Source organism: Bos mutus, chromosome 15 (assembly GCF_027580195.1).
Source record: "Bos mutus isolate GX-2022 chromosome 15, NWIPB_WYAK_1.1, whole genome shotgun sequence".
Taxonomy (NCBI): Eukaryota; Metazoa; Chordata; class Mammalia; order Artiodactyla; family Bovidae; genus Bos; species Bos mutus.
In genome coordinates, this window is record NC_091631.1 from 62,256,330 (window position 1) to 62,272,966 (window position 16,637).

Sequence of the window (16,637 nt, forward strand, 5' to 3'; positions counted from 1 at the left end):
CAGGAATGCTATAAAGTTTTTAAATGTCTCAGCTGCTTCTTACTAAATTCTAACTTCTCAAAAGGCCAAATCATGGATATAGGTTAATATAATGCAAGAAGTTCTATGTAATTTAAGATTAGACTATTTTCTCATGAGGGAAAGAAAAAAAATGAGAACAGCTTAATGTGTATGGATTATTCAGTCATGCATCTACAATTCACTGATATAGTATTTTACTAGTGCGCATGCACACACACACACACAAATTATACCAGGTGTGAAACTACTATCCTTAGGAAGACACGGTTGCAAGATTAGTTCTTGACTGGCAGGACTTGAGTTTTGCAAGAGCTCTTACCATTTCCTGATAAAAATTACTCACTGTGCCTAAACTGCTACATAAAAATTTTATTTTTGTCAAACACTTGCTTTTTGCCTAGGAGTCTAGGATTTTGGTTCACCTTAGGCAGAACCTGCCTTTGTAACCATCTCTATTAAAAGCCCTGGGCACTGAATCTTTAAGAAGCTGCCCTGGTAGACAGCATTTCATATGTGTTGTCACAATTAGTCGCTATAGGAATTAAGAGGATATGTTCCACTAGAAGAAGATGCTTGGAAACCTGTATCTGGTTTCTCCTGGCCTTTACCAAAGGCACCTTTGTTGCACTTTGCTTTGTACCCTTTACTGTATAATGATAGCCATGAACACAATTATATGCTGAGTCCTATGAGTCTTCCTAACAATCACTGAACCTGGGAGTGGTCTTAAAGACCACTGACAGGGCTGATGTCAGGAAGTGGGATTCATTAAACATGGTGAAAGCATTGTTTGAGAAAAGGAAGGATGAAGTGGTAGGATGATGAAACTTTGTTACTTGCATGGCTATGAAATTACCCACGATGAATCAGCAGCTGAGTTGCTGTCTGTTGAGAGAGGTAAAAGTTACTTTTGAAATTTGAAAATGACAGACCTAACTCTAAGAGAGTTGGCTCATTCAATCTTCAATCTGCTTTGGCCATGATGACTGAAGTGAGAAGAGAAAAAGTACAGTACAGGTGATACCTCTGGTTTCTGTTCTCACCTCTGAACCGCAGGAGAAAAGGCCCAAAGTTCTCAAAGGTAAGCTTTGGCTGGACCAAAATTGTTAAACACTTGTGTTGGTCTCTCTTCCAAGCATGAGGAATTAAAAGTTATATTAGGTCTCAGGGTTGGAGAAAGCTTTAGATAACAAAAGGAAAGGAAACTATTTCAGCTGTTTCTTCAGCCTAACTACTGCTGCTTTAGCAACCCCTCCATGCCTCCTACTTTCCAGTCAGGAACTTCCAACGACTGTAATGTTAATACTGTAAATGTTAAATTTATCGCTAGAAGTTTGAATAAATATGCAATAAGAAAAAGAGGCAGGGAAAGTTTAAAAGATGCATTTGTATTTTGTGGCTATTGCATCTGGAGGTATGAGAAATAAAAATATACAGTATTATATGCTTGCACTCTCATAAATGCTAGATGGATCATATCAATCAGGAAAAGTTGCAAAACAAAGAGAGACATACCTTGCTTGCTTTTCACTGCTGGTGAGTGGATTAGAAAATTAAACTGTTTGAGTATAAGAAACAGAATAAATAAATCTCCATAATGGATACTATTAGGTTGGCCAAAAAGTTCCTTCAATTTAAGTAAAAATGAAAAATGCAATTTTTATTTTTACCAAGAACGTGACTGAATATTGTATTCACTGTTTTGTTTCACTACCTTCCGCCCCTTTTCAGGCAACTTCATAACTCCATCTTCCCAAAGCTTTTTATCTTTTGAGCAAAGAACTGCTGCAGGTGCCTTTTGTAGTCTTTCAGAGAATTGAAATATTTTCCATTAAGAGAATTTTGTAAAGACCAAAACACTGCATTTCCTGGCAGTCTTACTTGTTAGGATTTCACATTAACTGCAGAGGGCAGAGGAGCCTGGAAGGCTGCAGTCCATGGGGTCGCTGAGGGTCGGACACGACTGAGCGACTTCACTTTCATGCACTGGAGGAGGAAATGGCAACCCACTCCAGTGTTCTTGCCTGGAGAATCCCAGGGACAGGGGAGCCTGGTGGGCTGCCGTCTATGGGGTCGCACAGAGTCGGACATGACTGAAGTGACTTAGAAGCAGCAGCAGCAGAGGGCCAGGGTTCAGTCCCTGGTCAGGAAACTAAGATCCCACAAGCTACATGGCACAGCAGAAAACAAAAACAACAAAATAAATGGACATCCACAGGTGCAATGTCTGATGAATACGGCAGATGAATCTGAACTTTTCAGCCAAGCTGTAACAATTTTTGTTCAGTCATCAAGCATGCTGCCTTGCATTATACTGATGGAAGATTATCAGTTCTCTGTTGACTAATTCTGAATGCTTTTCATAAAGTGCTGCTTTTTAGTCTCATTGGGAGCAATACCTGTTGGAATTAAATCATTTGGTTTTCCTGAAGGAGCTCATAATAGAAAACTCTCTTCCAATCTCACCATATATACAAAATCACCTTCTTGGATGAAGATCTGCCTTTGGTGTGGTTGGTGGTGGTTTATTTCTTTCGCCCCATGATCTCTTCCATTCCACATTATTGTACACTATTTACTTTTCATTGCCCATCACAGTTTGTTTTAAAAATGGAACATTTTTGTTACATTTAAGTAGAGAATTCCATGTGGAAATATGGTTTAAAAAAAAAAAGGTTTTTTTGCTCAACTTATGTGGAACCCAAACATCAAAGTTATTAACATAAACCAAGCTGGGGCAAATGATTTTCAATGCTTCATTTGGGTATTCTGAGTATGTCAGCTATCTCCGTCATCATACAGCATGACTGTTCTCAATTAATGTCTTGATTGGAGTACTATCAACTTCAACTGGCCTACCCAAGCATGGACCATCATCCAGGGAGAAATCTCCAGCATGAAACTTTGCCAGCCACTTCTGACATGTTGGATCAGTCACAAAACCTTCTCAATATAATGCACAAATCCTTTTTAGGGTTTCAGTTGCATTTTTACATTTCTTGAAATAATAAAGCACAATATGCCAAAAATGTTGTTTTTTTCTTCTTCTTCAATAATAAAATGGATATATAAAAATTCATCAATTTTGATAAGTGTGTTTTAAAATGCACACTGATAATGACAGCTGTTATAATACAATCTTAACAAAATTGTTTCAAATGACATTCAGTTCAGTTCAGTCGCTCAGTCGGGTCCGACTCTTTGCGACCCCATGAATAGCAGCACGCTAGGCCTCCCTGTCCATCACCAACTCCCGGAGTTCATTCAGACTCACGTCCATCGAGTCAGTGATGCCATCCAGCCATCTCATCCTCTGTCATCCTCTTCTCCTCCTGCCCCCAATCCCTCTCAGCATCAGAGTCTTTTCCAATGAGTCAACTCTTCGCATGAGGTGGCCAAAGTACTGCAGTTTCAGCTTTAGCATCATTCCCTCCAAAGAAATCCCAGGGCTGATCTCCTTCAGAATGGACCAGTTGGATCTCCTTGCAGTCCCAGGGACTCTCAAGAGTCTTCTCCAACACCACAGTTCAAAAGCATCAATTCTTTGGCACTCAGCTTTCTTCACAGTCCAACTCTCACATCCATACATGACCACAGGAAAAACCATAGCCTTGACTAGACGGACATTTGTTGGCAAAACCTTATAGAAAAACCAAACGAACTTCTGGCCAAACCAATATTATTTTTATTTATTGCCATCTCAGAGAAAAGGGAGACATGTAAACAAAGGAAATTTCCAAGCAGAAATACACCTTTGGAGTTTTAAAAAGCAGTTTTTAGTTGTTACTGAGCTCTTGTGAAGTCAGATATCTAATCCGGAAAGGCTGATGATTTTCCAGCACGATATGCATTACTTTTGAGTGATTAATTTGAACTCTGAGACTAAGAAAATGAAAAGGGAATAGGAAAGTCTTGCTTGTCACTTGGACTTAGAACATAACTATCTGCTCTGCCGCATCTTGGCTTGGCCACTGCTGAAGAAAAGTCACTGGCTTTTTCAGAATCCTGAATTCACAAATCCTAATTACTTGGCTCTGACTCTAAGCTAAAAACTGACAATAGTCTGATACTGGCTATTTAAACCTCAACACAAGCTGTGCTGAACTAAAGCAAGCATATGCTCAGTGAACAGGGCTTTGACTTAAGGACTGTAGAAGATTTAAGACACCCTCTCTGAAGCCTAAATTGAAAACATCATGGATTCTGGCTAGACCATCTGAATCACTTGCAGATGCCCATAGGAAAGGGCTCATTCTATGACAGGGCCATCTCCATCAAGCTGTCAGTTACACAGGCCTAAAGTACATTCCTAACTTATGACTACTGCCAAAAGTTGTAAGTTGGGAGAATGCACTCTACTCACTTGTTACAGACTGGAGTCACGATTCCTTTTCAGGGAAGTCTCACTGCTATGGACTTGTATCCAGCTTTCTGGATTAGCTGCAGCTTTCAAGAATGAATTAATAACTTGATTTTATTTCCCTCACATTCACCTTACCATTCCTTGCACACACACACTTATTAAGGCAGCTTCATTATTAACCACAGCTATCTCCAGAAAGGAACTGATCTTTTCCCAGGTGGCACTAGTGGTAAAGAAAACACTTGCCAATGCAGGAGATGTAAGAGACCTGGGTTCGATCCCTGGGTCAGGAAGATCCCCTGGAGAAGGAAATGGCAACCCACTCCAGTATTCTTGCCTAGAGAATCCCATGAACAGAGAAACCTGGCAGGCCTCAGTCACTGAGTTGCAAAGAATCTGAACACAAGTGAAGTGACTTAGCCAGCATAATACACACACTGCACTAGGTAAATAATCAGGACAAAAAAGGTATAGGAGGTGACATAAACTTATTTGGAAAATTTTTGATTTCATACAGACTAATCCCAAATCACATATCTTTCTAGTTAAGTTGTATAAAAAATTTTTTTTTGTAAAAATGTTTCTGTTCATCCTCCAGGTCTGGGTGATTGGGAGAAAAATGAAAAGTCTTCATTGCTGAATGGGACACACAGATTCTACAAGAGAGAAAAAAATAAAACACAGCACCTGGTGAAGTACAGAGAGGAGGACATTGATGTTTGCTTTTTGTAAGTATTCTTGAAATCTTTCCCTTCTTCCTGAAGGAAAACTCTGGGGGTTGGCTTCCCACACTCCTGTGAGTCCTTTCAATTCAAACTGAATGCCATGTTTCAATCATACCTACCAGTGCTCTGAGATAGCAGGAAGCAGCTCCAATTGCTACACCTTTCACAATGAACACCTCTAAACGATGTCCACACTATGAAACCAATGAGAAGGTGTCATGGATAAAGAAACTGATTGGAACTAATTGCCTTCAGGCAGTCCATCTGAACAAGTCATGAACTAAATTAAACAGACTAAATTTAGAATGCTAAAGTGAATGACCCCATGGGATGACATACTGAGGGGGCCTGTTAGCTTACACTATCGAGTTGGCCAAAAGATTCGTTCCATCTTTTCTGTAAGATGGCTTAAGTAGTGCTTAGTTGTCTTTAACTTCATTTGAAACAATTTTGTGACAGCTGTCATATCAGCAGGGATTTTTTTTAAAATTTCACCAAAACTGGTGAATTTTCGTGTACCCATTTTAATATTGAAGATGGAAGGAAAAAAGCTACATTTTCAGGATACTATGTTTTATTATTTTAAGAAAGTTAAAACACAAAATGAAAAAAAATGACTTGTGCATTATATGGACAAAGTGCTGTGACTGATCCAACATGTCAAAGTGGTTTGCTGAGGGAGGGAATCCTGTCTTATGAGCTCCTTCCAAAAAACAAATGATTAGTCCAACAAGTACTGATCCCAATAAAATCAACTGGAAGCAGCACTCAACTTAAAGTATCCTTAATTAGTCAACAGAAGATGCACAATATTCCCTCAGGATGACACAAAACCGCATGTTCCTTTGATGACCAGGCAAAAACTGTTACAGCTTGGCTGGGAAGGTCTGATTCATCCACCATATACACCAGATATCGCACCTTTGGAAGTGCATTTATTTTGGTCTTTACAAAATTTTAATGAAAAAAATTTCAATTCCCTAGGAGACTGTGAAAGGCACCTGCAAAAGTTCTTTGCTCAAAAAGGATGGAATTATGATGTTGCCCAAAAAATGGCAAAAGGTAGTAGAACAAAACAATGAATATGATGTTCAATAAAGCTCTTGGCAGAAATGAAAAATATGTCTTCTATTTTTACTTATACTTTTCTTATTTTTACAGGAAAAGGTCAGTTTTCATTCCAATCCCAAAGAAAGGCAATGCTAAAGAATGCTCAAACTACTGCATAGTTGCACTCATCTCAACACACTAGCAAAGTAATGCTCAAAATTCTTCAAGATAAGCTTCAACAGTACGTGAACCAGGAACCTGCAGATGTTCAAGCTGGATTTAGAAAAGACAGAGGAACCAGAGATCAAATTGCCAACATCTGTCAGATCATAGAAAAAGAAAGAGAATTCCACAAAAACATATACTTTCTGCTTCATGGATATACTAACGCTTTTGACTGTGTGGATCATAACAGACTGTGGAAAATTCTTCAAGAGATGGGAATACCAGACCACCTTACCTGCTTCCTGAAATATCTGTATGCAGATCAAGGAGCAACAGTTAGAACCGGACATGGAACAATGAACTGGTTCAAAATTGGGAAAAGGGTACTTCAAGGCTATACATTGTCACCCTGCTTATTTAACTTATATGCAGAGTACATCATGCAAAATGCCGGGCTGGATGAAGCACAACCTGGAATCAAGATTGCTGGGAGAAATATCAGAAATCTCAGATATGCAGATGACATCACCCTTACGGCAGAAAGTGAAGAGGAACTAAAGTGCTCTTTGATAAAGTAAAAGAGGAGAGTGAAAAAACCTGGCTTAAAATTCAACATTCAAATAGCTAAAATCATGGCATCTGGTCCCATCACTTCATGGCAAATAGATGGGGGAAAAAATGGAAACAGTGACAGACTATTTTCTTGGGCTCCAAAATCACTGCAGATGATAACTACAGCCATGAAGTTTAATGATGCTTGCTCCTTGAAAGAAAAGTTATGACAAACCCAGACAGTGTATTAAAAAGCAGAGACATTACTTTTCCAACAAAGGTCCATCTAATCAAAGCTATGGTTTTTTCCATTAGTCATGTATGGTTGTGAGAGCTGGACCATAAAGAAGGCTGAGCACTGAAGAAAAATTGATGCTTTTGAACTGAGGTGTTGGAGAAGACTCTTGAGAGCCCCTTGGAATGCAAGGAGATCCAACCAGTGAATCCTAACGGAAACCAGTCCTGAATATTCACTGGAAGGGTTGATGCTGAAGCTGAAGCTCCAATACTTTGGCCACCTGATGCGAAGAGCTGACTCATTAGAAAAGACCCTGATGCTGGGGAAGACTAAAGGCAGGAGAAGAAGAGGACGACAGAGGACAAAATGGTTGGATGGGATCACTGACTCAATGGACATGAGTTTAAGCAAGCTCTGGGAGATGGTGAAGGACAGGGAAATCTGGCGTGCTGCAGTTGATGGGGTCATAAAGAGTTGGATATGACTAAGTGACTGAACAACAACAATTTTTACTTTAAAAACTGAGGGAATTTTCGGCCAATCCAATATCTAATTTATGTCTTGCCTGGAGTACCCAGAAATGCAAACTTTTTCTTTCCAGGGGTACCATGTGGATCCTCTGAAACTGTATTTCTTTTCATGTGTACCCTGACTATCACGACACTACCTTCAACCCTGAAAAATTTTCAGGTCAAATTGAACTTTATGGCCACAGTTGTACTTTACTTGACTCAACGCCTCAGGCATGTAAAAAGCGTTCAGGGCTTCCCTGGTGGCTCAGTGGTAAAGAATCCGCCTGCCAATGCAGGAGATGTGGGTTCCATCCCTGGGTAGGTAAGATTTCCTGGAGAAAGAAATGGCAAACCACTCCAAAGTTTTTGCCTGAGGGGCAATAGTCCATGGGGTCCCAAAAGAGTCAGACACAACTTAGTGACTAAACAATACAACAGACAACAGAAACTGAGGGAGAAAGACAGCTGTTTTTCTAAGACAAATGTCATGGTTAGGAGGAATTAATTTTAACTAGGCAAATTTATGCCTTTGAAGGAAACAATAGCAAAGATCAATAAAACTAAAACCTGCTTCTTTGAAAAGATAAACTTTTCAAAGAAAAGTTTTCAAGAAAGTTTTCAAAATTCAAGAAAAATTTTCAAGAAAATTGACAAACCATTAACCAGCCTCCTTAAGAAAAAAAGGGAGAAGACTCAAATCAATAAAATTAGAAATGAAACAGGAGATGTTACAACACACAATGCAGAAATACAAAGGATCATTGAGAGACTACTATGAGCAACATTGTATACACCTATAAAATGGACAACCTCTTAAAAAAGTATATCCTTCTAAGACTTAATCAAGAAGAAACTGAAAATATGTACAGACCAACTGAAAATAGGTACAGCACTGAAATCAAACTTGTGAGCAAAAAATTTCCCCAAAAACCAAAGTCCAGGGCTACATGGCTTCATGGGAGAAGGCAATGGCACCGCAGTCCAGTACTCCTGCTTGGAAAATCCCATGGATGGAGGAGCCTGGAAGGCTGCAGTCCATGGGGTCGCTGAGGATCGGACACAACTGAGCGACTTCACTTTCACTTTTCACTTTCACGCATTGGAGAAGGAAATGGCAACCCACTCCAGTATCCTTGCCTGGAGAATCCCAGGGACAGGGGGGCCTGGTAGGCTGCTGTCTTTGGGGTCACACAGAGTCGGACGCGACTGAACCAACTTAGCAGCAGCAGCAGATGGCTTCACAGGTGAATTCCATCAAATGTTTAGAGAACAAATAACAACTATCTTTCTACCAATACACAAGCCTTTCCCAAATACAGATTTCTGAGTCCAGGTGAAACAAAGCCAGCTATTTGGAAGCTATCAGCTACTTCCTCCCCTGTGAGCACTAAGGAGCTGAGGGAACATGAGAGGCAGCCATCCACCACATATGCTATTTCTTACCATAAACAAGGAATTGGTATGTGAACAATAAAGGAAGCAGGATTGGCCCCAAATACCTAGATGCATATGAAAGAAATGATTTTAGCAAGCCCAGACGCTTGTATTTTCCCATACATAGAAGATCGCTAAATCTCTTAATGTGATAAATTTAGTTTTCTCTTAATTAACAGTAATCTTTTAATATTCAGATTACCTGCCCCTTGCTACAAACTTATACACAGCCTGGCTCCTCCCCCACCTCCTCTGAGTCAACTTTCTTGGGGTCACTTGAGATGATGTCTCCCACCATCCTAACATTTCCACCAAACAAAACCTAATTCTCAACAGTCAGGTTGCTTGTATTTTTTTTAGTCTACAACACACACAATATTACGGGTCAGTATCACTGATTTACATATGCAAATATCCTCAACAAAACACTAACAAATGCATCCAATAACATGTCAAAAGGATCACATACCATGATCAAGTGGGATTTATCCCAAGCATGCAAGGATTCTTCAATATACATAAATTAAAGTGATCTGTTGTTGTTGTTCAGTCTATCAGTCATGTCCAACTCTTTGTGACCACAAGGACTGCAGCACGCCAGGCTTCCTTGTCCTTCACTATCTTCCAGAGCTTGCTAACACTCATTTCCACTGAGTCAGTGATGCCATTAAACCATCTTATCCTCTGTCATCCCCTTTTCCTGCTCTCAATCTTTCCCAGCATCAGAGTTTTTTTCCCAATGAGTTGGCTCTTTGCATTAAGAGGCCAAAGTATTGGAGCTTCAGCACCAGTCCTTCCAATGAATCTTTCTTTAGGAATAACTACTTTGATCTCCTTGCTATCCAAGGGACTCCCAAGGGTCTTCTTCCAGCACCACAATTTGAAAGCATCAATTCTTCCACACTCAGCATTCTTTATGGTCGCACTCTCACATTCATATATAACTATAGGAAAAACCATACCTTTGACTATACAGACCTTTGTCAGCAAAGTAATGTCTCTGCTCTTTAATACGCTATCTAGGTTTGTCACAACATTTCTTTCAAGGACCAAGCATCTTTTAATTTTATGGCTGCAGTCACTGTACACAGTGATTTTGGAGCCCAAGAAAATAAAGTCTGTCACTATTTCCACATTCTATCCCATCTATTTGTCATGAAGTAATGGGACCAAATGCCACGATCTTAGTTTTCTAAATGTTGAGTTTTAAGCCAACTTTTTCACTCTCCTTTTTCACCTTCATCAAGAGGCTCTTTAGTTCCTCTTTACTTTCTGCCATTAGGGTGATGTCATCTGCATATGTGAGGTTATTGATCTTTTTCCTGGCAGTCTTGATTCCAGCTTGTGATTCTCCCAGCCCAACATTTCACACGATGTACTCTACAGTTCAGTTCAGTTGCTCAGTTGTGTCCGACTCTTAGCGACCCCGTGAATCACAGCACGCCAGGCCTCCCTGTCCATCACCACTCCCGGAGTTCACTCAGACTCACGTCCATCGAGTCAGGGATGCCATCCAGCCATCTCATCCTCTGTTGTCCCCTTCTCCTCCTGCCCCCAATCCCTCCGAGCATCAGAGTCTTTTCCAGTGAGTCAACTCTTCGCATGAGGTGGCCAAAGTACTGCAGCTTTAGCATCATTCCCTCCAAAGAAATCCCAGGGTTGATCTCCTTCAGAATGGACTGGTTGGATGTCCTTGCAGTTCCAGGGACTCTCAAGAGTCTTCTCCAACACCACAGTTCAAAAGCATCAATTCTTCAGCGCTCAGCCTTCTTCACAGTGCAACTCTCACATCCATACATGACCACAGGAAAAACCATAGCCTTGACTAGACGGACCTTTGTTGGCAAAGTAATATCTCTGCTTTTCAATATGCTATCTAGGTTGGTCATAACTTTCCTTCCAAGGAGTAAGGGTCTTTTAATTTCATGGCTGCAGTCACCATCTGCAGTGATTTTGGAGCCCAGAAAAATAAAGTCTGACACTGTTTCCACTGTTTCCCCATCTATTTTCCATGAAGTGATGGGACCAGATGCCATGATCTTCGTTTTCTGAATGTTGAGCTTTAAGCCAACTTTTTCACTCTCCCCTTTCACCTTCATCAAGAGGCTTTTTAGTTCCTCTTCACTTTCTGCCATAAGGGTGGTGTCATCTGCATATCTCAGATTATTGATATTTCTCCCAGCAATCTTGATTCCAGCTTGTGCTTCTTCCAGCCCAGTGTTTCTCATGATGTACTCTGCATAAAAGTTAAATAAGCAGGGTGACAATATACAGCCTTGACGTACTCGTTTTCCTATTTGGAACCAGTCTGTTGTTCCATGTCCAGTTCTAACTGTTGCTTCCTGACCTGCATACAGATTTCTCAAGAGGCAGATCAGGTGGTCTGGTATTCCCATCTCTTGAAGAATTTTCCACAGTTTATTGTGATCCACACAGTCAAAGGCTTTGGCATAGTCAATAAAGCAGAAATAGATGTTTTTCTGGAACTCTCTTGCTTTTTCCATGATCCAGCAGATGTTGGCAATTTGGTCTCTGTTTCGTCTGCCTTTTCTAAAACCAGCTGGAACATTTGGAAGTTCACAGTTCACATATTGCTGAAGCCTGGCTTGGGGAATTTTGAGCATTACTTTACTAGTGTGTGAGATGAGTGCAATTGTGCGGTAGTTTGAGCATTAAGTTAAATAATCAGGGTGACAATATACAGCCTTGAAGTACTCATTTCCCAATTTTGAACCAGTCCATTGTTCATGTCCGGTTCTAACTGCTGCTTCTTGGCCTGCATACAGGTTTCTCAGGAGGCAGGTTAGGTGGTCTGGTATTCCCATCTCTCAGAATTTTCCACAGTTTGTTGTGATCTACACAAAGGCTTTAGCATCATCAACAAAGCAGAGAGTAGATGTTTTTTGGAATTCCCTTGCCTTCTCTATGATCCAGTGGATGTTGGCAATTTGATCTCTGGTTCCTCTGCCTTTTCTAAATCCAGCTTGCACATCTGCAAGTTCTCAGTTCATGTACCGTTAAAGCCTAGCTTAAAGGATTTTGAGCATTACCTTGCTAGCATGTGAAATGAGTGCTATTATGCAGTAGTCTAAACATTCTTTGGCATTGCCTTTTTTTGGGACTGAAATGAAGACTAACATTTTTCAATACCGTGACCACTGCTGAGTTTTCCAAATTTGCTGGCATACTGAGTGCAGCACTTTAACAGCATCATCTTTTAGGATCTGAAATAGCTCAGCTGGAATTTCATCACCTCCACTAGCTTTGTTCATAGTAATGCTTCTGAAGCCCCATTTGAGTTAACACTCCAGGATGTCTGGCTCTAAGTGAGTGATCACACCATTGTGGTTATCCAGGGCCTTTTTGTATAGTTCTGTGTATTCTTGCCACCTCTTCTTAATCTTTTCTGCTTCTGTTAGGGCCTCACGTTTTCTGTCCTTTACTGTGCCCATCTTTGCATGAAATGTTCCCTTGGTATCTCTAATTTTCTTGAAGAGATCACTAGTCTTCCCCATTCTTCCTCTCTTCTTCCCATTGTTTTCCTCTATTTCCTTGCATTGTTCACCTAAGAAGGCATCTTATCTTTCCTTGCTATTCTTTGGAACTCTGCATTCACATGGGTGTATCTTTCCTTTTCTCCTTTGCCGTTCTTTTTCTTCTTTTCTCAGCTATTTGTAAGGCCTCCTCAGGCAACCATTTTGCCTTGCTGCATTTCTTTTTCTTGAGGATGTTTCTGATCACTAACTCCTGTATAATTTTACACATTTCTGTCCATGGTTCTTCAGGCATTTATCAGATCTAATCCCTTGAATCTATTTGTCACTTCCACTGTATAATCATAAAGGATTTGATTTAGGTCATACCTGAATGGCCTAGTGGTTTTCCCTATTTCAATTTAAGTCTAAATTTTGCAATAAGGAAGTGATGATCTGAGCCACAGTCAGCCTCAGGTCTTGTTTTTGCTGACTGTATAGCGTTTCTCCATCTTTGGTTACAAAGAATATAATTCATCTGATTCTAGTATTTACCATCTGGTGATGTTCACATGCAGAGCTGTCTCTTGTGTTGTTGGACAAGGGTGTATACTATAACCAGGGTGTTCTCTTGGCAGAACTGTTAACCTTTGCCCTGCTTCATTTTGTACTCCATGGCCAAACTTGACTGCTACTTCACGTATCTCTTGACTTCCTACTTTTGCATTCCAGCCCCCTATGATGAAAAGGACATCTTTTTTTGGTGTTACACCACATTAACAAAGTAAAAGATAAAAATCATATGATAATCTCAATAGATACAGAAAAGGCTTTTGAAAAAATTCAACACCGATTTCTGATGACAACCTCTGTAGAAAATGGGCATAGCAGGAACCTATCAACATAAGAAAGGTCATATATGACAAACCCACAACAAACATTTTTCTTAATGGTGAAAAACTGAAAGCATTTCCTCTAAGATCAGGAACAAGATAACACTTGCCACTATTATTTCAACACAGTTTTGGAAGTCCTAGCCATGGCAATCAGAGAAGAAAAAGAAATAAAAGGAATCAAGAATGGAAAAGAAGTCCTAAAACTCTCACTGTCTGCAGATGACATGATATTCACACATAGAAAACCCTAAAGATACCCTCAGAAAATTACTGGAGCTCATCAGTGAATTTAGTAAAGTCACAGGATACAAAATCAATACACAGAAATCCCTTGCATTCCTACACACTAACAGTGAAAAATCAGCAAGTGAAATGGAGGGAACAATCCCACTCACCACTAAAACAAAAATAAAATACCTAGGAGTAAACCTGTCTAAAGACACAAAAGACCAGTATGTAGAAAATTATAGAACACTGATGAAACAAATAAAAGAGGATACAAAGTTGGACTGGATGAATCAATATTGTGAAAATTACTATACTACCTAAAGCAATCTACAGATTCAGTGCAATCCCTATCAAATTACCAATGGCATTTTTCACAGAACTAGAACAAAAAACTTTACAATTTGTATGGAAATACCAAAGACCCCAAATAGCCAATGCAATCAAGAAAGAAAAATGAAACTGGAAGAACTCAACCTACCTGACTTCAGACTATGCTACAAAGCTGCAGTAATCAAGACAGTATGGTACTGGTACAAAAACAGAAATATAGACCAATGGAACAAGATAGAAAGCCCAGAGATAAACCCACAAATCTATGGACACCTTATCTTTGACAAAGAGGGCAATGGAGAAAAGACAACCATTTCAATAAGTAGTGCTGGGAAACCTGGACAGCTATGAGTAAAAGAATGAAATTAGAACACTTCTTAATACCATACACAAAAATAAACTCAAGATAGATTAAAGACCTAAATGTAAGGCCAGAAACTACAAAACTCTTAGAGGAAAATACAGGCAAAACATTCTTGGACATAAACCCCAGAAAGACCCTCTTTGACCCACCTCCTAGAGTAGTGAAAAAAAAAAAAACAAAAATAAAGAAATGGGACCTAATTAAATTTAAAAGCTTTTGCACAGCAAAGGAAACTTTAAACAAGATGAAAAGACAACCCTCAGAATGGGAGAAAATAATCAAAAAAGAAGCAACTGTCAAAAGCTTAATCCCCCAAATATACAAGTAGTTCACATAGCCAACATCAGAAAAACAAACAACCTAATCAAAAAAATGGGTGGAAGATCAAAACAGACATTTCTCCAAAGACGACACACAGACAGCCAACAAATACATGAAAAGATACTCAACATCTCTCATTATTAGAGAAATGCAAATTAAATTACAATGAGGCACTATCTCATATAAGTCAGAATGGCCATCATCAAAAAAAATCTACAAAGAATAAGTGCTGGAGAGGATGTGGAGAGAAGGAAACCCTCTTACACTGTTTGTGGGAATATAAATTGATATAACCATGATGAAAAACAGTATGGAGATTCCTTTAAAAACTAGGAATAAAACCACCACCAAATGACCCAGCCACCCCACTCTGGGTATATACCCTGAGAAAACAGTAATTCAAAAGGACACATGTACCCCAACCTTCAAAGCAGCACTATTTACATTAGCTAGGAAACAGAAGCAACCTAGATGTGTCCACTGACAGATAAATGAATAAAGAAGTTGTGGTTCATAAATACAATGAAATATTAATGAATGAAAGTCGCTTAGTCGAGTCTGACTCTTTGCAACCCCATGGACTATACAGTCCATGGAATTCTGCAGGCCAGAATACTGGAGTGGGTAGCCTTTCCCTTCTCCAGGGGATCCTCCCAAACCAGGAACTGAACCGGGTCTCCTGCATTGCAGGTGGATTCTTTGCCAGCTGAGCTATCAAGGAAGCCTAGGAATGGTTCAGTGATTGGTGGTACCCCAATACCAGTAATGGGCTTCCCTGGTGGCTCAGACAGTAAAGAATCTGCCTGCAAGGCAGGAAATGCAGGTTTGATCCCTGGGTTGGGAAGATCCTGGGAGAAGGAAATGGCAACCCACTCCAGTATCCTTACCTGGGAAATCCATGGACAGAGGAGCCTGGTGGGATACAGTCCACAGCTCATAAAGAGTTGAACTCGACTGAGTGACTAACATTTTCACTTTCAATACCAGTAATTACTTCAAACAGGTAAGCAGTCCAATCTGGAGCCAATATTCCATTTGAATACAGCCACCAAAATTTCCTTTATGTTAGCACAAAGTTAGAATGAACCGATTACTTACGAAAACAGATCAAACCACTGCTGTTTTGTAACAGATTCCTGGCGTAAAAGCTTCAGAACAATTGGACGCATGAAATCCCATTTGTCTTCAAACTGAAGAGAACCTTTATTCTAAAAAAAAAAAGGACAGAGTAGTTGAAGGGCAGTTAAATCAGAAGTGTGTTATTTTTATCTCATAAGAGACAAACAGAGAAATTTAAAAGAGTCAGACTTCCATAATGGAATCCCTATAACTTTATCTGGTATCAAGGAATCACAGGAAGAACTCACCATAAGAGAAAAAAAAAAAGGTTACATGAAAGGGTATAGTGAAGAATTTGGCCTTCTCCAAAGAGCAGGTCTGGACTTTGCCCTTGGCTTCTAGTAAGCAGTATCCCTGAGTCCTGGGAAAGTTGGGATAAGAGAGTCCCTGGGGGCCTTGAGTCATACTGGATAATCTAACAATGTGATTTAGAGAGGGGACTGGTAAACCTATATAGTTTTAGGGTGGGAGCTGGTCAATCCAGAAATACCAACAATGAGATTTTGGGGTCATTGTGATTTGGGGTCATTTGCGATTTGGGGTCAACCTGGAGACTGAGATTACCCACATGAGCAATGCCTACATGATGAAGCCTTAATAAAAATTTTGGACACCAAAGTGTGGGTGAGCTTCTCTGACTGGCAGTACTTGTATGCCCTGCGTTTAATGAGGGAAGGAGAGAAGACCTGACAATACCAGCGAGGACATGGGAAGCTCTGTTTTTGACCCTCCTGGACACGAGCCTATATGTTTCTTCCTTTAGCTGAAAAAAGGCCCTTAATAAACATAACCATCAGCAGAGCAGTTTTCAGTAAGATCTTATTGACTATTTTCACAAATTTATGA

At 39.9% G+C, this 16,637-nt stretch overlaps 1 protein-coding gene across 3 annotated transcripts in view; it reads right to left on the reverse strand.

Annotated features, from left to right (window-relative positions):
* Positions 1-16,637, reverse strand: part of CUL5 (cullin 5) — a 128,461-nt gene that overhangs the window by 91,019 nt on the left and 20,805 nt on the right. For all 3 annotated transcript variants that reach the window (XM_070384276.1, XM_005903800.2, XM_070384275.1), the window contains one exon: positions 15,771-15,880. In XM_070384276.1, the coding sequence (XP_070240377.1) occupies positions 15,771-15,841 (71 nt within the window). In that variant the 5' untranslated portion in view covers positions 15,842-15,880. The remainder of the gene's footprint in view (positions 1-15,770; positions 15,881-16,637) is intronic.